General features: G+C 49.7%; 2 protein-coding genes and 1 long non-coding RNA gene across 3 annotated transcripts in view; all 3 read left to right on the top strand.

The window, feature by feature from the left end:
- LDLRAD4 (low density lipoprotein receptor class A domain containing 4) overlaps positions 1-20,777 on the top strand; it is a 176,925-nt gene that overhangs the window by 94,997 nt on the left and 61,151 nt on the right. The window lies entirely within an intron of this gene.
- On the top strand, positions 6,598-17,701 carry LOC146402703 (uncharacterized). Its single transcript, XR_014807607.1, has 2 exons — positions 6,598-6,899; positions 12,523-17,701. It is a non-coding gene; the product is annotated as an uncharacterized LOC146402703 (long non-coding RNA).
- LOC146402702 (uncharacterized) lies at positions 8,090-19,796 on the top strand. The gene is made up of 2 exons (XM_084964147.1): positions 8,090-10,615; positions 17,912-19,796. Exon 1 carries the CDS (start codon positions 9,228-9,230, stop codon positions 10,134-10,136), a length of 909 nt encoding a protein of 302 aa, XP_084820273.1. The 5' UTR covers positions 8,090-9,227; the 3' UTR covers positions 10,137-10,615; positions 17,912-19,796.

Genomic DNA, 20,777 nt, shown 5'->3' with positions numbered 1-20,777 from the left:
TCTGGGGGAAATGCAAATAAAAGAGTCTTGCTTTGGGGATTGTTAGAATCAGCACAGGAGGTGGTGAGAAGGAGCACAGAGCCCAGCGCAGGACAGTGTGGGTTTGCCAGTGGCTGCGCCAGGCTGGGTCCAGTGCTGGGAAAGGCTGGGAGCCTCAGGCACCAGCCCCTCCTCCTGTAAGCTGTGGATGAGAGGTTGAATCAGAACCCCCCAGGGAAGGGTTGTGTGGTCCAGCCCAGTGCCTGGTGAGTTAGGGCTCAGGCCACGTGCTGGCTAGTGCCTGTTGGTGTAAATGAACTCTAACCATGACTCCTGTGCATGTTGTCTATGCTCTGAGGGCGGCAGTGGGGTAGGGATGAGACTGCCTGCCCAGCAAAGCCACCTGCCGCCTGGCCTTCGCAGGAAGTGTTACTTCTTCCTGTAACTGCGCAGTAAACACCCACCAGAGTCTCGGCAGGCAGGTCTCCGGCTAACAGACCTGAGGGGTGAGTGTGAGCACGTGTCTGCATTCAGTCTGTTACTCTTACCTTCTCAGGGCAGCCTTGGCCAGCTTGCAGCCCTGTGGCCCCTCTCCTGCAGCTGTTTATCACTTGCTTTGTGAGTGTGATTCCTGTCCTTTAAGCAGATGCAGAAATCCCCAATGCTGACTTCATTTTCTCATCCCAGCCCTTGGCTTCGTGGGCTTTGGGAAGCTAAAAAACAACTAGGTCTCGGAGTTGCCCTCGTGGTTCAGTGGGTAACAAATCCGACTAGGATCCATGAGGACACGGGTTCGATCCCTGGCCTTGCTCAGTGGGTTAAGGATCCGGCGTTGCTGTGAGTTGTGGTGTAGGTCGCAGACTCGGCTCGGCTCCTGTGTTGCTGTAGCTCTGGTGTAGGCCAGCAACTGTGGCTCCAGTTAGACCCCTAGCCTGGGAACCTCCATGTGCCGCGGGTGCAGCCCTAGAAAAGGCAAAAAGACAAAAACAAAAACAAACAAACAAAAAAACCAACTGGGTCTCAAAACTAACTCACGCGTTTGTTTTTTTGTTTTTTTTTTCAAGTTTGTGTGCAACCTCATACATGCATACATAAGCAAATACTGTGGATTTCCACCTCAGGAGGAGGAAGCTGTGTGTCACAGACCAGGTGGGATTTTGCTGGGCTGTCTGCAGTCAGAGGCTGCGCTCTCTCTGCTGCCTGTTTGCTGACTAATCAGAGAATTGACTTTTTCCCCTTTTATATTTATAGAATCAGAAGATTATTTTTCAAGTAAGCTTGAACATAATTCAGTGATTTATAGTTGAATTCTTTCTTTGTATTCTTGTGTTCAAAGATTGATATATGTGATGCTTTTTGAAGAAGGAGAAAAATGTATTTAATGAAACAAACTGAAATGGCTCCCTTTTTATATAGATGCAAAATGGAGATTTCTTAAAATAGAAAATCAGTAACTTGCTTTTGAATAACATGCTGGCATTTTATGTGGTTTAAAAAACTACTTGTGGGTTCCGTATTGAAATAAATATTACTTTTATACTACTTTGCACACTTTGGGCTGAAATGTGAAGTCTATTTATTCTGTACATTTTTTTAGCATAAGGACTTTGAGCCTGGCTGAGCTATTTCCTTATAATGATTGTGGAACTTTTCAAAATTCTCATTTCTTTTAAAACGATATGCAAACAGTTTCATTCTTCTTTGATAATACATCTATGTTTATAAGTATTCTAAACACTTACACATTTTCTGCCACTAGTTTAACCCTCAGCTGTGCAGGATTTGCTCTTACTGTTCTTATAGGACTCCAATTTGAAGGCTGCATTCCCTGATTACACGTTGAGTTGGACTCTTCCGTTACCTTCTTACCCACATGGGATTGTCTCGAGGCTGAGGAAGCATTCAGGGGAGGGAATATGATGCATCTTGACTCCTTTTCAGGCTCTGAACCCAGAGCTGCCTGCCTTGGAGGCCTGGCCCTGGGGACCTGATGGCTGGAGGTGGGAAGGGGCTGCCCTGTGACAGTGTTTGTGGCCTGCGTCTTGGGTCTGTGAGATGGTTCTAGAGCCACACCCGCTGGAGTTTAGACTCTCTTGGATGTGGTTTCAGGACCAGCAGCATCCATATCCTCTGGGAGCTGGTTAGAAATACAGAATCCCAGACCTGCCCCAGACCTTCTGCCCTGGTATCTGCATTTCACTGGCATCCCCTTGGGAAGCTGGGGTCCAGGTCACTGGTTTCCCAGACGATCAAACAATAGAACCACCTTTGGTCAGAAACCACAGAATCCTGGTCCCAGCCCCCTGAGATGTTGCTTCCCTTGGTCTGGTGTGACCCTGCTGTCTGACCAGATGTAGAAGTGCTGGTCTGAAGTGGATTAGCCCTAGCTGGGGAGGGGACCTTCGAGGGGTAAATCTCCTGCTACAGGTGTGTGTGGAGGCCCCCATCCGTGGCCTCCCTTGAGCCCCTTTCTCTGGGCCTCTGTCCCTGAGTGGACGTGTCACTCCTGGGGAGCCCTTGAGACCTGCAGGCCACCAGACTGGCATGCCAGCCTCCGTCAGCAGCTCCAGCTGATGGGAACAGAGATTTGCAGGCGGTCTAGCTACCTAGCTTCCACCCCCTTCTCTTCCAGTTCCCATGGAAACAGATTGCAGGGAAACTGGGCACGGGGCTATCTTTACCCTGTTTGGGGAGCTGAGGTCTGTTTGTTTCCATGGAAACCAGAAAGGAAAGGGATGTTTTTCAGCCTCAGCGGCCGCCTCCATCCTCACACACAGCCCTCTTCTGCCCAAGTGTATGTCTGGGCCCATGTGGCTCTGACTGTGGCTGTGACTTGGGATGGAAGGGGCAGGGAGGGACAGGGCCCTTGGCGTTCCCTCCAAGTGCCAGTACTTCCTTTCCTCCCAGGCCGCCATGTCTGAGTGATTGAAGTGTCTCCTGAGCTATTACTTCTTGTATGGCTCTGTATTTTTATGCAGAGGAAGAAAAGGGATGAGTCAGTGTGGTAGGAGTGGGTCTGATGGGGACTGGCCGAGAGGGAGTGACAGCCCCTGGGCTGTCAGAGGCTGGGCCTCCTGCCCCCACAGCCTCCGTCTGGAGGAGCATCTGAGGCTCCCCTGTGGAGAGGGAGTAAATAGCACTGATTTTGGAGCAAGAAATGGGAGAAGGTGCGGGTTTTAAAGGTGGAGAAAGTTGCTGGCACTTAGGTCCCTAGAGGCTCCCCCTCCGCGCTGGTGCTGGCGACAGAGCGGTGGTTTCAGGTCCCCAGTTGGTGCTTAGAGTGCCGCTTGCCACTGAGCCCTGGGTTTTCTTGGGTGGTTTCCTCAAAACTCTCCCATCAGGAGTTCCCGTCGTGGCGCAGTGGTTAACGAATCCGACTAGGAACCATGAGGTTGCGGGTTCGGTCCCTGCCCTTGCTCAGTGGGTTAACGATCCGGCGTTGCCGTGAGCTGTGGTGTAGGTTGCAGACGCGGCTCGGATCCCGCGTTGCTGTGGCTCTGGCGTAGGCCGGTGGCTACAGCTCCGATTCGACCCCTGGCCTGGGAACCTCCATATGCCGCGGAAGCAGCCCAAGAGATAGCAACAACAACAAACAACAACGACAAAAGACAAAAAAAAAAAAAAAAAAAAAACTCTCCCATCAGACTTGCCGCTGGACACGTGAGATGGCAACTTGCTGGGCGTCGGAGAATGAGAGATCGTAGCTGCCCTGGAGCAGCTCCTGCAGGACAGATGTGCTGCCCTGCCAGTCCTGCAGGGCGCCAGCTCCATCCATGTTTCCCTAGCAGGGGTGGATGTGGCTCTACTCCTCAGGTGGCCAGAGCCCTGGGGCCGTTGTGCTGTCCCCAACAGCCCCTGTGTCACCGGCCTGGTGCAGCTGCAGCAGTGACATCAGCTTCAGGCCAGCCTCAGCCTGCGCCATTCTGTGTGTGTCCTTGGCTGCCTGTTGTAATGTCTGTGTTCTTGGGCTTCTGTGATCAGAGGGAGTTGTTCCACCCGCGCTGACTGGGCTGAATGATTCTTGTTTCCAGAATTTGCTCTGGCTCAGGTGGCAGTTTTCTTGTTTGTATTCTGTGCCGTGGCTGAAAGGCTGGTGTAGGTGTGACCTGTGAGCTGCTCTCTGCGAGCCTGTGGTCTCAGTTACTGGGCTCCTGCAGGGCGCCCAGCCCTGGACTCGGTCACAGCGCTCCTGCAGGGCACCCAGCACGGCGCTTCTGCTTCCCTGACCAGCAGGGCAGCGCAGGGTGGCGAGTAAGGGCTGCTCCTAGGCCAGCCTGGGCCTGGATCTGGGCACACGCTGCCCACCTCCTCACTGTCTCCTGGCTTTGTCACACTGGGCATGTTCAGTCAGTGAGGATTCTCTGCCAGGGCACCGTCACCCGTCACCGAGCAGCCCCGTGTGTGAACCAAGAGTCACCTGCGTTAAACTGGCCGCTGGTACAGCCTCTTTGGCCCTGTAGTCAGGGGGTGGTGGGTGGGATGGGGAGCTGCCAGGTGTTCACAGCCCATGAGGCCCCATTTTCCTTGTCTGTCCCAGGACACGTGGACCTTTCTTTAGAAATCTCTAAACAAAATGTTGCTTGAGTATTTCAGTCCACCGCTCCCCGCCTCAAACAGGATAGGGAGTTGTGGTAGATATAAAGTGGGACGTTTTCTTTTTCCTAAAGGAATGTATTTTTCAGAAAAGGCGTATGACTCCTTACTGGATGCGTGGGCCTTCCTGGAGCACTTGATGAAGCAGCAGATATGGAGCTGGTCTGGGGCCTCGTTCACAGGGGACATTTAGGGAGACTTTGCTCACCCGAGTGATGGACATTGTGCAGTGTGTTCATTTCTACTGGAACCATTGGCTGTTTTCTTGCTGGTCCATTTTTGTGTTTCAGGCGTGGGTGGCTCCGTTCTGAGGCCTCCCGCTGTGAGGAGTGAGGAGGGTGCTGAACCTGTTAGGCTCTGGGAGGGGCTGGCAGGACCTCTCCTCTGTGCAGAATTTCATTCTCGAGGCTTTGGGAAAGCTTGAGAAACACACCTAAAACGGTTTTAAAAGTCAGCACTTTGAGAGTTCCCGTCGTGGCGCAGTGGTTAACCAATCTGACTAGGAACCATGAGGTTGTGGGTTTGATCCCTGGCCTTGTTCAATGGGTTAAGGATCCGGCGTTGCCCTGAGCTGTGGTGTAGGTCGCAGACATGGCTGGGATCCCACGTTGCTGTGGCTTTGGCGTAGGCTAATGTCTACAGTTCCGATTCAACCCCTAGGCTGGGAACCTCCATATGCCCCTGGAGCAGCCCTAGAAAAAGCAAAAGGACAAAAAGACAAAAAAAAAAAAAAAAAAAAAAAAAGTCAGCACTTTACAAAGGGTATATACCAAACCAAGAAGGATGGAAGAAAGGCAGATAGAACCTGTGTGGTTATTTTCTGGCAAGAAGATGTAAAACCTGGATTAAATTTATTTCCGAAGTCTATTGCTGTTTTGATAATGTGGTATTTTGATATGAAAACATGAAAAGAATTGAACACCAAAAGACTTTTTCCTTTTCAAGGGAAGTTTCTTCTTTGTCATTTTTTTCTTTTCTGTTATTCTACCACATTTCCTACCAAATACTTCACCCACACATTTTCTTTAATTTTGTCTTCTTTCCCATTTCTGTTATTGATTTTAGCTGACACAGAATACTTGTGAGCTTTAATTTCCATCTATCAAGAACTTAAAAAGTCAAGAAGAATCAGCTGAGGAAATAAGAGGCGGATGCCCTGTAGTCATGTTAGGTGAGGTGGGGCCCTCGTCCCACAGTCACCCTCCGTGGTCCCTGTGTCCTTCTCTGTAAGATGCAGGGGGCAGGTCGCGCCGTGGCCCTGCTCCTCGATGGTGTGAGGAGATGTGGTCCATGTGCTGACATAGGGACAGTTTGCCAGGAATGTGCTCCAGCCTTGGGGAGGGCTCAGACGGCAGAGCCTTGCAGTTTTATCTAGGGTTGGAGCTGCCGAGGTGACATCTTCTAGGACGGTCCAGTAGACTTGCCACTGTCCCTCTTTCGTCTTGTGTGCCTATGTGAAGCGTGTCCTAGATTCCGTATTTGCTGCCTGAAATGGTGACCCAAGTGCCCGGAGCCTGCTGACTGCCCAGGGCCCAGTGGCCTTGAGGTTGTTTTATAAAAGCCACAAGTCGTAGTGTGCCTCGAATCACAGACATTCAAAGCAGCGAGAAACATCGCCGCTGCGGTGCAGACAGGCGTTGTCACCCCTATTCGCAGACTTGGCTTCTCTGTAGATTTTATGTGCTTGTTTTCCGTGGCCTTTTCTTGCACATCTGTCCTGTCTCTTTTGGCCAAGGACACGGCCACTGGGGCGAGTTCAGATCAGAAGGGACCTGGGGCCCCAGGACCTCCTGGTGCGAGGATGTGTTGGCCTGGCTGTGAGCCTCGTGCCAGGGGCAGGGCTGTGAGGACGTCCTGAGACTGACCGGCCCGGCCAAGGTCTGCGTGTCGGTCCTCAGGGAAGAGGGCTCGTGTGGAGGCAGGAGCAGAGGCTCCGAGGCCTCTTTCTCACTGGCCCTCACCTGTCTTGCCAGGCATCCCCTGCTGCTGTGAACTCCAACAAACCAGGTAGTAGCAGAAGTTTCAGGTCAGCAGCACAGCACTCTCTTTGTGTGTTTGTCTTTCTTTTTTTTTTGAGTTGTGCCACAGGGCCTTGATTTGTGGAGGAGCAGCAGTCCTCCCCCAGGGCAGAGCAAAGAGTCAGTCCTCAGACCCACGTGGGGATCCTGTGGCTGGCCGTCACCCAGCTAACTGAGGCAGCCCACCAGGCTGCCCATGGAGGCAGGCGGTCGCAAGCATCACTGGGTGTTTATTCTTTTTTTTTTTTTTTTTAATTGTCTTTTTGCCTTTTCTAGGGCCGTGGGTATATAGAGGTTCCCAGGCTAGGGGTCTAACCGGAGCTGTAGCTGCCGGCCTACGCCACAGCCACAGCCACAGCAACGCGGGATCCGAGCCGCGTCTGCGACCTACACTGCAGCTCATGGCAATTCCAGATCCTTAACCCACTGAGCAGGGCCAGGGATCAAGCCCACATCCTCATGGTTATGAGTAGGATTCGTTAACCACTGCGCCACGACGGGAACTCCTGGGTGTTTATTCTTTATGCACTAGCCTTTGATGAACGTCACGGGGTTTGGAGAAAAGGTGGTTCACGTCCGTGTTGGGTTTTGGCCTCTGCGCTCAGTGTGACCCTAATGTTTCCTGAGCCGCGTGTCTGCCCCGCAGCACATGGTCATGAGAGCTGCGATATGCGGAATGCACTTGTCTTCACTCCCGGGTGAGTCTTGAGGACTAGGCTTTGCACGAGTGTTTGTGAACAAGTGGTAAAGCGAACACATTCCGCACCTGTTAGATCAGGGTTTGCAGGTGTTCACGTTCTTTAAGGATGTCCTTTACTGTGGGGAGGACCCTTCAGCTTGGTGTGCTGTGTTCCCTAGTAGCTCTTGCACTGTTATAGGGGGAGTTATGGCATTTTTTTCCCCCTTAAAAGTCCCTTTAAAACTATTCAACCCAGGTCCTTCCTGGTGAGCTGACCACAGTGCTTAGGAAATGGCCCAGAGTGGCCTGGGGAGGACATTTGAACCCACATGGCCTCAGTAACTATTCACAGGGTGGCTTGGAGCAGCTGGCGCTGGCCTTTCCCAGGGCATAAGTTGTCCTGGCTCTGCACTGCCCAGCGTAGTTCTGGCTGTGCCCCCCACTCCCACCTCCCAGAGTGGTCCAGGCAACGCACCCACCGCACAGTGTGACCCTGGCCACTCCCCTGCCTGTTGTGGTCCTGGCCACACCCCCACCGCCCAGCATGGTCCCTGCCATGCCCCCCCCCCCCCGCCACCATCCAGAGTGGTCCTGGCCATGCCCAACCACCGCCCAGCATGGTCCTGGCCTCGCCCCCCATCCAGCATGATCCTGACCATGCATCCCACTGCCCAGTATGGTCCTGGCCACGTGTTGCCCCCACTGCTCAGCATGGTCCTGGCCACGGCTCTGGGAGCTTTTTCTTCTTGGCCGCATGGGCCTTGTGTATTTGATGTTCTGCACGCCATTGGGAACGTGATCTCTTTCTTTTTGATTTCAGCAAGGGGAGCGGTGGAGCAGAGAGCTGCAGATCAGACCCCCCAGGCCTTGGAGGATGCCGCCTGCCAGGAGGCTCAGGGGGCACTCCCTCTGAGCTGGGCAGGCTGGTATTAGCGGGACCGCTTCACCATGGCCTCCACAGTCTGGCTGGACGGCTGACGTGACTGGTGTCCCAAGTGTGTTCGCTGCTGGTCCGGGTGCCGTCCCAGGTACTGCCTGCTCTCAGGGTCCGGGAGCAGGGCAGGTAGGCGTCGGATGCGCCTGAAGCCAGACAGGCAGAGCCATGGCCTCCGACAGACTGGGATGGAGGTGACCTGAGGCCTCCCGGACCTTCCTGGTGACGGGACAGCGACGGGTCGGAGCGCAGGCCTGCGGGGAAGCAGTATGCAGGAAGCTGGCCTTCAGGCCACCAGTGCTGTCACAGGTGAGAATCCTCCACATTGAGCTGAAAACTTGATTTCAGCCCTTAGGTGATAGGTAATAACGCACCAGACAATTGTATGGAATTGATGCACTTGTGCGTCTGGGAACCGAGGGCCACGCAGTGTCAAGGGGCTCAGGCTGCTGCAGCGACTAATTTGGCAAAATTTTAGTGTGTTCTCCTTCTCTGTAAAGAGGGCTTTGAAGCAGCATTTGGCGTGTCACTGCTTTTCTTGGCTGAGCCCTAGAGCAAGCAGGGGTCCCGCGAGCACCGTTGGCAGTGTGCCCGGGATGTCTGTGCAGAGTGGGGAAGGCTCTGAGGAGAGTCACTGCTGGCAGTGATTTCTCCATCCCCATTCTCAGTTTTCTGCCCGAGACCCGCTCCTGTGCACACAGTGCCGGGCGGGGGGTGCGACTCTTGAGACCTGCCTCGGGGAAGGACCGTGGCGAAGCCTGCGACACTTCCACGTGGCTCTGTCCCCAGCATGGTGCCTTCCCGGGGAACCACTCAGTCTGGCTGGTGTCCAGGCCTGAGCCACAGGGCTTTTGAACTTGTGTCCTGGTTTTTTTGTCGTATTCGTTTAACCTCCCAGGAAGCCACTCATCCTTCTGGGCATCTGGCTCTTCATTGATAAATGGGGTCCGGGAGGTTGAAGAGCCTTGTGGAGTGCAGGGAAAACAGTTTTATGTAACAAGAGGGCTTTTTCTGAAAAGGAAGGATGGTGGTAAAATTACAAGAAAGGACTGTGCTCTCTGGCCCCGTGAGTCCTGAATGTTTGCAGTTTTTCCAGTTTTGTGTGGTGGGCAGGCCAGGTGGTCGTGGGCCTGGAGAGAGCTGGGAGCCCAGCCTCCCCACTGGCTGGAGCTCTACTCCTGGACGGTCCCAGGTGCCTCTCCTGCTCCTCTGCACATTTGAAAACGACCATGGTCGTGCACAGCCCTCACGGAACGCGGGCTGGAGGAGCCAGGTGGCGCGTCCAGTCCTTGCTGCCCCATGTGCTCAAACCCTTGTGCCAGTCTTGAGCCCTCTTGGCACCTGCATCTGTGACAGGGGCACCCCACCTGGGGCTGTGCTGGGGAAGGTCACCAGGGGTCTTGCCCATGAGGAGCCAGCAGCTGCTGGAGAAGAGCAGGGGGCACAGCTTCTCCTGAGCCGCCCTCAGATGGCCAGCCTGCTGGATCCTGCCCTCTGCCCCCCCACCAGGGGGGGGGCACTTTTACCCAGCACCCGTTTGCAGAGCTCTCACCAGGTGTGTGTAAGGGGCCCCAGGCAGCCTTACTGTCCCCATGCCCCCCTCACCCCCAGTTCTGCCAGTTCTCGAAAGTGCAGCTTTAATGACACCTGCTCGTGCCCCAACCTTTCTGTGGCTTCTCTTTGCTTCCTAAAGAGTCTAGACTCCTTAGCCCCCTGGTGTTGTCCTCCTGGTGTGACTGAGGTTCTGGATGGACTGGCCCCATCGCCTATCCACAGACAGCTTCTGCACTTTGTGACACTCCATGGTGTGGCGATGCCCTCTCACCTAGGATGCTGTCCTCCACCCTTCTCTGTTCTCCCAGTCTGTCTCAGGTCCAGGAAATCTGTGATGTGTGTGGGAGAAGCCTGGAATATCTTCCTCCTGGCGGGTTAATAGATGTAAAGAGAGGGACAGGGGCCTCTGTAGATTCCTGCATGCTCTGGCTTGAGGGAAGTACCTTGCCGAGAGCTGTGGAGTGTGCTGGCGTGTGCCTGGTCTTAGGTGGCTCTGTGTAGCCTGGCATCTGGACCTCGATGACAGACCTACCCTTTTCCTGGTAGGAAAATGCATGATTTACATGCATAATTTACAGCCCCAAACACACCTCCGTGGCCTTCTCTGTCAAGCATTCCACGCTGTTTCCAGGGTTTCCCTACAGTGATGGGTGTGCTGCTTTTTTCAAGGGATTACGGTAGCCTAATGTCTGAGGAGTGTGCATGCCCATGTGAAATGAGGATAGGAAGTAATTTCAGTGTTGCCTGAAATCGTATTCATTTTAAGCTTTCTTAAATATGTACAACATAAAGATAGTTACAAACTCCTTATTTGTATGCCTCTTAAATAGCCATATCATTAAAATAAATATTATGGGAGTTGTTGTGTGGCTCAGCGCATTAAGGATCCAGGTTGTCACTGCCATGGAGCAGGTTCGATCCCTGGCCCCGAAACCTTTGCGTGTCTGTGCTCCAGGCAGCCTTGCCGGCTCCTGTGCTAGCAGTGTGCACAGTGTGTGGGAGGAGGCCTGGCGTGGGAACTGCCTGTCCACAGCAGGCTGGGCCCAACCGCAGATAAAGCAGCACACGTTGCCTCGTGCGTTCTTGCCACAGTAGAAACAGTTATGAGCAAAGAACCACTATTGTCCAGCCCCTTGGAAGAGCTCATGTTTGAGCGAGGGGCCTGCTGGAGGGGGAGGAGGAGGAAGACTCGGGGGAAGCGAGGGCCTCGATTGCCTTGGGACCAGCTGGGCGCTGCTGACATGGTGCCTCCAGCGCTGGTTTGGTGCCTTTGGGACAGGGGCTGGGGCCCAAGGGCCTGCTGGCTCTGGATACATGGATCCCACGGAGCTACGCAAGGGGGGCAGGTTGCAGTCCCTGCCCTGGAACGTGGTGCAACAAGGCTCCCAAACAGAAAGGAGCTCCAGGGACATTCAGACCCCCTGCTGTTGCTCCCACGAAGACATGGAGCTGGTGCCTCCCCAGGCCTGGTGTTTACAAAGGGTGTGTGCTTGGTGTAGATAAGCATTCTGGGTGGTGTGGCTGTGTGGGGGTGCTGTCGGGGAGATCTATGGATCAGTGGGAGGTAGAGGCAGGGAGTGTGACAGCTGGGGCAATGGGGGTGTGACAGTGTAGGTAATGGGAGTTTGACAGTCGGGGCAATGGGGGTGTGACAATGAAGGGTAATGGGAGTGTGACATCACTGGGGAGTGTGGCAGTGCAGGGTAATGGGAGTGTGACATCTGGGATAATGGGAGTGTGACAGCCGGGGTGATGTGGGGGGGTGGAGGAAGGGCTGAGGCTGAGGTGGGGGAGGTTGGGGAGCATGAGAGACTCTTCACAGAGGCGCCTCTGCAGGGAGCTCAGTGGCCATGGGCTGGAAAAACAACCCCTCATGGGGCTGGGGGCAGAGAACAAGCGGATTTGGGGAGTGACCAGGACCTGGAAGGCACGGTGGTTCTGCCCAGTACCACCTGAGGCCCAGAGCTCTTGGGCGGCTGGGGACCAGAGAGGGGTCGTGTGTGGGCCAGGTGACCCCTGGTGACTTTCGGGCAAGCAGAGAGCCGACAGCCCTTGTGTCTGGGCCCCATCCAGCACCCCCCAAGACCCTCAGGTGGGTCACGAGAACTCTTTTAGAAAACTGCTCAAAGTCTGCCCCTCTGCTCGGAATAGCTCAGAGAGGTTGTGTGTGGCCACGCGTGCTGGCCCTCTGGCCCATCCAGGCCAGCTCTGCTCTGTGCCCCCTCCACACTGGTTCCCTCTTGTCATCCACTGGTGGCTCCAGCTGAGGTTGACGGTGTCACCAGTAGTGGGACAACAAGGGTGTGACAGAGGGCAGTGGTGGGGTAGCTTTTTCTCTCTTTTGTGTTTTTTTTTTCTGAGCTATTTCATTATGTTTGAGGTGGTTTCCGATGGTGTTTATGGAAGAAGGGCATCCGGTCAATTCTTAGCACAGGTAGACGTCTCTTCCTCTCCCCACACCTGTTCTTTGTAGGGGTCCTGGGTGCTATCCTGACCCTGCCTGGTTCTGGATACCCGTCAGACATGGGCCCCAGGATTCGCTGAGGGGCAGATGCGCAGGATGGGGGAAGGTGGTTAGGCCTGGGCCATCTGGTGACAGCTCCCACCGTACGGGGTCACCACACAGGGTCACTACAGTGCTCATGCCTGTCTCTCCAGCTGCTGTACCAGAAGTTCACCCAGTCACCTTGCTTGTCCTGTCCTTTTTTGGTTTTTTTTTTTTTTTTAAGGGCTGTACCAGTGGCATATGGAGGTTCCCAGGCTAGGGGTCTAATCGGAGCTGTAGCTGCGGGCCTACACCATAGTCACAGCAACGCCAGATCCCAGCCACGTCTGTGGCCTACACCACAGCTTACAGCAATGCTAGGTCCTTAACCCACTGAGTGAGGCCAGGGATTGAACCTGCAACCTCATGGTTCCTAGTCAGATCCGCTTCCTCTGTGCCACCACAGGAACTCCTGCTCTTTTCTTTTTTCTGTGCCTTACTTAGCAAGAATTTATTACTGTTGCTTACAGCTAAAGAATACTGATATATGTATTATTAAGTTTCTTATATTTTTAAAAACTTTTATGGCCATACCTGGAGCATAAGGAGTTCCTGGGCCAGGAATCAGATCCGAGTCGCAGTTGTGACCTCCACCCCAGGAGCGGCGACGCCGGATCCTTTAACCCCCTGTGCTGGACCAGAGGTTGAACCTGCGTCGTGGTGCTGCAGAGATGCTGCAGATCCCGTTCCGCCATAGCAGGAACTCCTCTTCTTTGCTAAGATCACTTCCCTTTAGTGTTTCTTATCTACCTATGAGGTTGATCCTGTTAATTCTTGTAAAACCAGGATGAATCACCCACCAGCGAGGTGATGGCTGGCATTCTGGTGGCCTTCTCTGCAGTCTTGCTGTGAGCAGCCCCCCACCCCCAACCCCACCCCCATGGAGCGAAGAGCTCCCTCGGCCCCCTTGCCACCGAATCACACACAGCTCACTTCTGACCCTCTTCTAAGGCAGCTGAAACATTGGTATCCCCATCAGTGACGGTGTAAGTCATGGTTATCTTAAGTCACGCCATGTGTGTTTCTCTATGGAGAGAGTTAGGACAGCTTTGTGTGTCACCCCTGAATTCAAATCCCGGCTCTGCCTGGCCTGTGTGACATTGGGGGAGTAGCTGGAGCTCTCTGTGCCTCACTTTCCTCTTCATAACATGAGAACAGTGATAACAAAGTGTACTTTGGAGGGTTGTTTGGAACATGTGTGGTACGCATGCCATCGTTTCTTAGCACGTGACTGTGGCCACAAGCAGTTGTTGGTGTAGACTCACCTCCTTCGCTCAGCTCGCCCCGCCCCCTGCATGCTCTCGGCTTCTGAAACCTCAGCCCGCTGTCACCGGGGTTTGCCCATGGGATCTGAGGACATTTCCAGGACTTTACAGGATGGTGACAGTGTGGAAATGTGTGGTATAATGGCTGTGATGTGTACCTTTCTGTTCCTCTTCCAAACAAACCTCTTACCTTGGATAATCCAGGTGAATTGAACTTAATCTTTTCATGTGGTCAGTTGTCCTGAGCGTATTCAGGGAACGTGGATTCCCCCTGTGGTGAGAGTCTTTTTTTTTTTTTTTTTTTTTTCCATTTTTTTTTATTACTCAAATGAATTTATCACATCTGTAGTTGTATAATGATCATAACAATCTGATTTCACAGGATTTCCATCCCACAGCCCAAGCACATCCCCCCACCCCCCAAACTGTCTCCTCCAGAGACCTTAAGTTTTTCAATGTCTGTGAGTCAGCATCTGTTCTGCAAAGAAGTTCAGTCTGTCCTTTTTTCATATTCCACATGTCAGTGAAAGCATTGGATGTTGGTGTCTCATTGTCTGACTTCACTGAGCGTGATAGTTTCTAGGTCCATCCATGTTGCTAAAAATGCTGGTATTTCGTTCTTTTTAATGGCTGAGTAATATTCCATTGTGTATATGTACCACATCTTCTTGATCCACTTCTCTGTCGATGGACATTTAGGTTGTTTCCTTGTCTTGGTTATTGTAGACAGTGCTGCAATGAACATCGGAGTACATGTGTCTTTGCAAGTCGTGGTTTTCTCTGGGTAGATGCCCAGGAGTGGGATTGCTGGGTCAAATGGTAGTTCTATGTTTAATTTTCTGAGGAATCTCCATACTACTTTCCACAGTGGTTGCACCAATTTACAATCCCACCAACAGTGTACTAGTGTTCCTTTGTCTGCACACTCTCTCCAGCACTTATTGTTTGTAGACTTTTGGATGATGGCCATTCTGGCTGGTGTAAGGTGGTACCTTAGAGTGGTTTTGATTTGCATTTCTCTAATAATGAGTGACGTTGAACGTCTTTTCATGTGTTTCTTGGCCATCTGTGTGTCTTCTTTGGAGAACTGTCTGTTTAGATCTTCTGCCCATTTTTTGATAGGCTTGTTTGTTTTTTTGGTATGGAACTGCAGAAGTTGTTTATAAATGTTGGAGATTAATCCCTTGTCAGTTGATTCACTTGCAAAGATTTTCTCCCATTCTGTGGGCCGTCTTTTCGTTTTGTTTAGGGTTTCCTTTGCTGTGCAGAAACTTTGAAGTTTGATTAGGTCCCATTTGTTTATTTTTGTTTTTGTTGTCAATACTCTGAGAGGTGGATCTGAGAAGATGTTGCTGTCACTTATGTCAGAGAGTGTTTGGCCTATGTTTTCCTCTAGGAGTTTGATAGTGTCTGGTCTTATATTTAGGTCTTTAATCCATTTGGAGTTTTTTTTTGTGTGTATGGTGTTAGGGAGTGTTCTAATTTCATTCTTTTCCATGTGGCTGTCCAGTTTTCCCAGCACCACTTATTGAACAAGCTGTCCTTTCTCCATTGTGTATCCTTGCCTCCTTTGTCATAGACGAGTTGGCGGTAGGTGCATGGGTTTAATTCTGGGCTTTCTATTCTGTTCCACTGATCTATATTTCTGTCTTTGTGCCAGTACCATACGGTTTTGATGACTGTTGCTTTGTAGTATAGTCTGAAGTCTGGGAGCCTGATTCCTCCAGCTCCATTTTTCTTTTTCAGGATGTTTTTGGCTATTCTGGGTCATTTGTGCCTCCAAACAATCTTTAAAATATTTTGTTCGAGTTCTGTGAAAAATGTCCTTGGTAATTTGATAGGGATTGCATTGAATCTGTATATTGCCTTAGGTAGTATAGTCATTTTGGCAATATTAACTCTTCCAATCCACGAGCATGGTATATCTTTCCATCTATTTATGTCATCTTTGATTTCTTTCATCAGTGGCTTGTAATTTACAGAGTACAGGTCTTTTGTTTCTTTAGGTAGGTTTACTCCTAGGTATTTTATTCTTTTGGATGCGATGGTAAATGGGATTGCTTCCCTAATTTCCTTTTCTGTCGATTTCTGTGTATTGATTTTGTATCCTGCGACTTTGCCAAATTCGTGGATGAGCTCTAACAGTTTTCTGATAGAGTCTTTAGGATTCTCTAGGTATAGTATCATGTTGAGAGTCTTTATTACATGTTTGTCATTTCAGTACCTTTTCCTCTGTTTTATAATAGAGAAGTGATGTGGTGTAAGCACACATGCTCTAGGCAGCTTGGGTGTTTCTCTTCTTCCTGTCGTCCTGCTGGATGTGCAGAACATTCCGGGGTTGGGAGAGCCCACCAGCATTGCTTCTCTCCTTGATTTTCACTGAATTTCCCACCAGGTACTGGGAATATACTGGAGAAATGTCTTTAAAAGATTTTTACGGAATTTTATGCCAGGCACTAGGCTAGGTACTGGGAATATAGTGCCAAAATGACTTTAAAAATGAAATTGTTTTCTATAATAATAGCGCTGCATGGGTCACTTGGATGGCAGGCTTCTCGTGGGCAGCACACCTGTGTCATATATGTTTGTACATGAGCTTTGTACTGCACGAAAAGAGAGCGAGAGGGAAGCATGGAAGACCTGCTGGTTTTATTGCTGCATATTGAAAAAGTGCCATTGGGGTGTTTTATGTACCTTCCTATGTCCCTAAAGATCCCGGAGGCCTTGGGGAATTTCTGTTGGCAGCAGGATTTGGGGCCTGGGTCAGAGTCCAAATGGTGAAGCTGGGACCTGGCGCTTGGTGTGGAGCCCAGACTTGCTGGCACTGGCTGAGTCCTCCCCGCTTACGTTGCCCATTCACAGGTGAGCAGACAAGAGTCTTAAATGTTCACACAGGGAAGGAGACCCTCCAAGGCCATGGAAAGGGTATTTATGATGTGAGCCCAGGGCTTGCTGACAAAGCTGTTTGTGTCCGCATGCATTTTTATAAGTTGATTGGTATTGAGACCATGTGGGATCAGATCTGCCTTCTCTGAAGACACTTTGATCAGGAGGTAAGCAGGGTGAAGAGGTGTGGCTGTGGCTTGTTTATGGGTCCGTGACCTGAGGCTCACTCTTAGATTTGCCCACGTAATTATTGAGCCCTTGCTGTATGCCAGGCACCTTAGGAGCTGCTGGGGACACAGGGTGAACAAAACAGAGATGGATTTTGGGCGGCCGTCTAGTCTCAGGGACCATGAAATGGGGAGACGTGAGATGGGGGTGGCTGTCACTGATAGGGTGGCCGGGGACGGCGTTCTGGGTGGAGGGCTTACATATAGTTCTCTCCAAATCTGAGTGAGTGTCTGCGAGCTGTAGCTGCACTGCGTGCTGTCCATTTAGTACATTTAAATTATGGCTCGTTTGGAATCATTGTGGCTTAAAAACTGTCCTTCTCCCAACAGAGAAGGCTCAAAGGTCAGTTCTTAGACTTCTGTTTCTGCATTTTCCGGAGCTTGCCAGGCACATGGCTCCACAGTGGTGATGCAAGTGTGAGGGCAACAAAGGCGGGTCTTGGCTCAGCAGAGTCTCATGCTGCTCCCACAACGTGTGGGGGGAAGAGCTCGCCAGGCTGAGGAGATGCTGGGCGCGGTTCCTGCAGGGGCCTGGGCCCCAGCAGCTGCTTTGCCCAGCTTTGTCCCTCAGCGGCCCGCATGTTGTCTGGGGCCGGGCATGGGAGAATGGGGCATGCTTCCGGCCCTGGTCCTGGTCCCTTCCACACAGCCACCCCCCACGGCCACCAGTTCCTGGGGAGCTTGTCTCTTAGGTTTCTGCCCTGACCTCCAGGGGTGCTCCGTCCTGATCTGGGGCAACTGCACAAGAAAACAGTGACTGCAGTGCCCGTGGCACTTGGCCAAGTCAGCTTTTAATCTTGCCGTATTTTGCCTCTTCTTAACTTAAAATGAGAACATCTGAGACACTTTTCATGATATGTTTGGCATTAAACACTGTCTTTTAAAAAGATGAGAACCAGGGGGTGGGGGGATGTACTGGGATTGTGGGATGGAAATCCTATAAAATTGGATTGTGATGATCATTGTACACCTATAAATGTAATAAATTCATTGAGTAATAAAAAAAAACCAAAAATAAAAAGATGAGAACCGGGAGTTCCCATCATGGCTTGGTGGAAATGAATCTGACTAGCATCCATGAGGACACAGGTTTGATCCCCAGCCTCACTCAGTGGATTAAGGATCCGGAGTTGCCGTGAGCTATGGTGTAAGTCGCCAGATGTGAGTTCGGGTCTGGCATTGCAGTGGTTGTAGTGTAGGCCAGCAGCTATAGCTCTGATTTGACCCTTAGCCTGGGAACCTCCATATGCTGCAGGTGTGGCCCTAAAAAGACAAAAATTAGTAAATAAATAAATGAAACTAGAAAACATTTTTATTTTTCAAAAAAGATATGAACCAAAAATATCCCTTGTCTTTCTCATCTAATTCTTTTCTCGAGGCTCTTGGCAATTGGTTCCTTTTTGCTTATGACCACATGAGTTTCTTCAAAGAAGTCACTACAGGCTCTTTGTTGCCCTTTCTTCAAAACCAAAGCTGCTGATCTGGCTACAGGACCCTGCTTCTCTGGTCTGAATTCATGCTTTCATATAAACACCCATTTCCAGAACCTCATAGCCTAGCAATGGTAATTACCCAATAGCTAAATCTTGAATTATAAGATTTTTATCTCCAGTAACTCAAACAATTTTTAAAATCTAAGTGTGTTTCCAAAACAGTTTCCAACATTGCAGAGATTTTTTTAATTAAAAAGAAATTTATGAAAAAATTTAAAGTCTCTTAGATTTCTTCAGTAAAAAATATCATAACTTTTGGAATACCAAATATGGGTATATTTTTGTGAGCAAGAGTCATAAAATTCTCATTTCTTTAAGTATCTCTAACACTTTACACTTTACAGTCATTTTTTTTTTTTTTTTTGACTGTGCCCACAGCATGCAGAAGTTCATGCCAGGAATTGAACCTGCACCACAGCAGTGACAATGTGGATCCTTAACCTACTGAGCCATCAGGGAGCTCCATAAAGAAAAAGTGGTGTTTTTTTTTTTTGGCTCATAGCATGTGGAAATTCCCTGGCCAGGGATTGAACCTGAGCCACAGCAGTGACAGTGCTGGATCCATAACCTCTAGGCCACCAGGGAACTTCTTGCAAGCATCTTTATAGCTAATAGGTCAGTGCTGTTTATAGACAGCATTTGATATTTGGTGTTTCATTCACGTAGTGAAATATTCATTCATATCTGTGATGATTGGGCATTCTTGCATAACCTGAATTCCTAATTGCTGGTTTGATGAATGAGTGCTAGCAGGAGCTCTCCAGTGGCTGTGCCTTGGGGCTCTTGACAGGCATCTGGGTGAAGGCGATAAAAAAACATGTTTATCAAATCTGCAGATGACAGGAGACTAAGAAGAATTGCTGTCACAGGTGACAGAATTGAAATTTAGAAAGATAGCAATCTTAAAATATGAACCGGTTGCAGAGCAATACATGGTTAAGTAACAGTGGTACATTCTGTCAAATCCCCTGAAGCTACTGCAGACGGTGTGTGAGGAGAGTATTTTATGCCCTAAAGAAATGCTTATGGTATGTGTTTAAGCGGAAAAATATAAGTCAAAGCAACCCAATCAAAAAATGGGCAAAAGTGGACATTTCTCCAAAGACATCAAGATGGCCAGCAGGCACATGAAAAGATGCTCAACCCTGCTCATTAATTAGAGAAATGCAAGTCAAAGCTACAATGAGGTACCACCTCACACCAATCAGATTGCCCATCATCAAGAAGTCTGCAAAGAACAAATACTGAAGAAGGTGTGGAGAAAAGGGAACTCACCTACACTGTTGGTAGGAAGGTAAATTGAAACAACCGCTATGGAACACAGTATGAGATTCTTCAGGAAACTAAACAGAATTACCATATGATCAAGCAATCCCGCTCCTGGGCGTATATCTGGACAAAATTCTCATTTAAAGAGATACATGCACCCTTATGTTCATTGCGGCACTATTCACAATAGCCAAGACACGGAAACAACATAAATGTCATTGGCAGATGAATGGATTAAGAAGATGTGGTACATATATACAATGGAATACTACTCGGCCATAAAAAGAATGAAACAATGCCATTTGTAGCTACATGAATGGACTTAGAGACTCGCATACTAAGTGAAGTAAGTCAGAGAAAGATGAATATATGATATCACGTATATGTGGCATCTGAAAAAATAATACAAATGAAACTATTTACAAAACAGAAATAGACTCACTAACATAGAACAAACTTATGGTTGCCTAAGGGGAAAGGGGGGTGGCCAGGGTAAATTAGGAATTCAGGATTAATGTACATATATGACTATGTATAGAACAGATAAACAACAAGGACCTACTATATAGCAAGGGAACTATATTCACTATGTTGTAATAACTTTAAGGGAAAAGAATCTGAAAAAGGATATATAATATGTGTGTGTGTGTGTGTGTGTGTGTGTGTGTAGCTGAATCATACTTGAAATTAACGTGATATTATACATCAACTACTTCAATAAGAATATTTTTTAATTAAAAAGTAGGTCAGGGAGTTCCCGTCCTGGCGCAGCAGAAATGAATCCAACTAGGAACCGTAAGGTTCTGGGTTCGATCCCTGGTCTCACTCAGTGGGTTAAGGATCTGGTGTTGCTGCGAGCTGTGGTGTAGGTTGCAGACATGGCTTGGATCCTGCATTGCTGTGGCTGTGGTGTAGGCCAGCGGCTATAGCTCTGACTTGACCCCTAGCCTGGGAACTTCCATATGCCATGGGCACGGACCTAAAAAAACAAAGGAAAAAAAAAAAAAAAGTAGATCAGAAAACAATATAAGAAGGATAATCCTTTTATTTTTATTTTTGTTTTTTCATTTCATTTTCTAGATTTATTTTATTGACGCAGATGATTTCCATTTATTTTTTATACTCAAAGAACAAAGACAGTATAGATGAATACACACCAAAATATTTGTAGTGATTGCCTCTGAGAGATAGTATTAGATGTGATTTTTTTTTTACTATCTTATACTTACTTATTCATATCTTCCAAATTTCTTTTTTCAAATAAAAATGAAAATATTTTATAAAAATAATGGGCCAGTAATAACTGTTCTTTTATGGTTTAAAAAAGCACAAAAT

This window comes from Sus scrofa, chromosome 6 (genome assembly GCF_054392235.1).
Source record: "Sus scrofa isolate SSC_HxYL_T2T_F1_AM1 chromosome 6, Sscrofa_HxYL_maternal_Yorkshire_Landrace_v2.0, whole genome shotgun sequence".
Taxonomy (NCBI): Eukaryota; Metazoa; Chordata; class Mammalia; order Artiodactyla; family Suidae; genus Sus; species Sus scrofa.
The sequence above is the reverse complement of the archived record's forward strand: the minus strand, read 5'-3'. Positions and strand labels throughout refer to the sequence as shown.

Coding starts and splice junctions, on each gene's coding strand:
- LOC146402702 (XM_084964147.1), top strand. CDS start 9,228: ATGGTGGTAAAATTACAAGAAAGGACTGTGCTCTCTGGCCCCGTGAGT.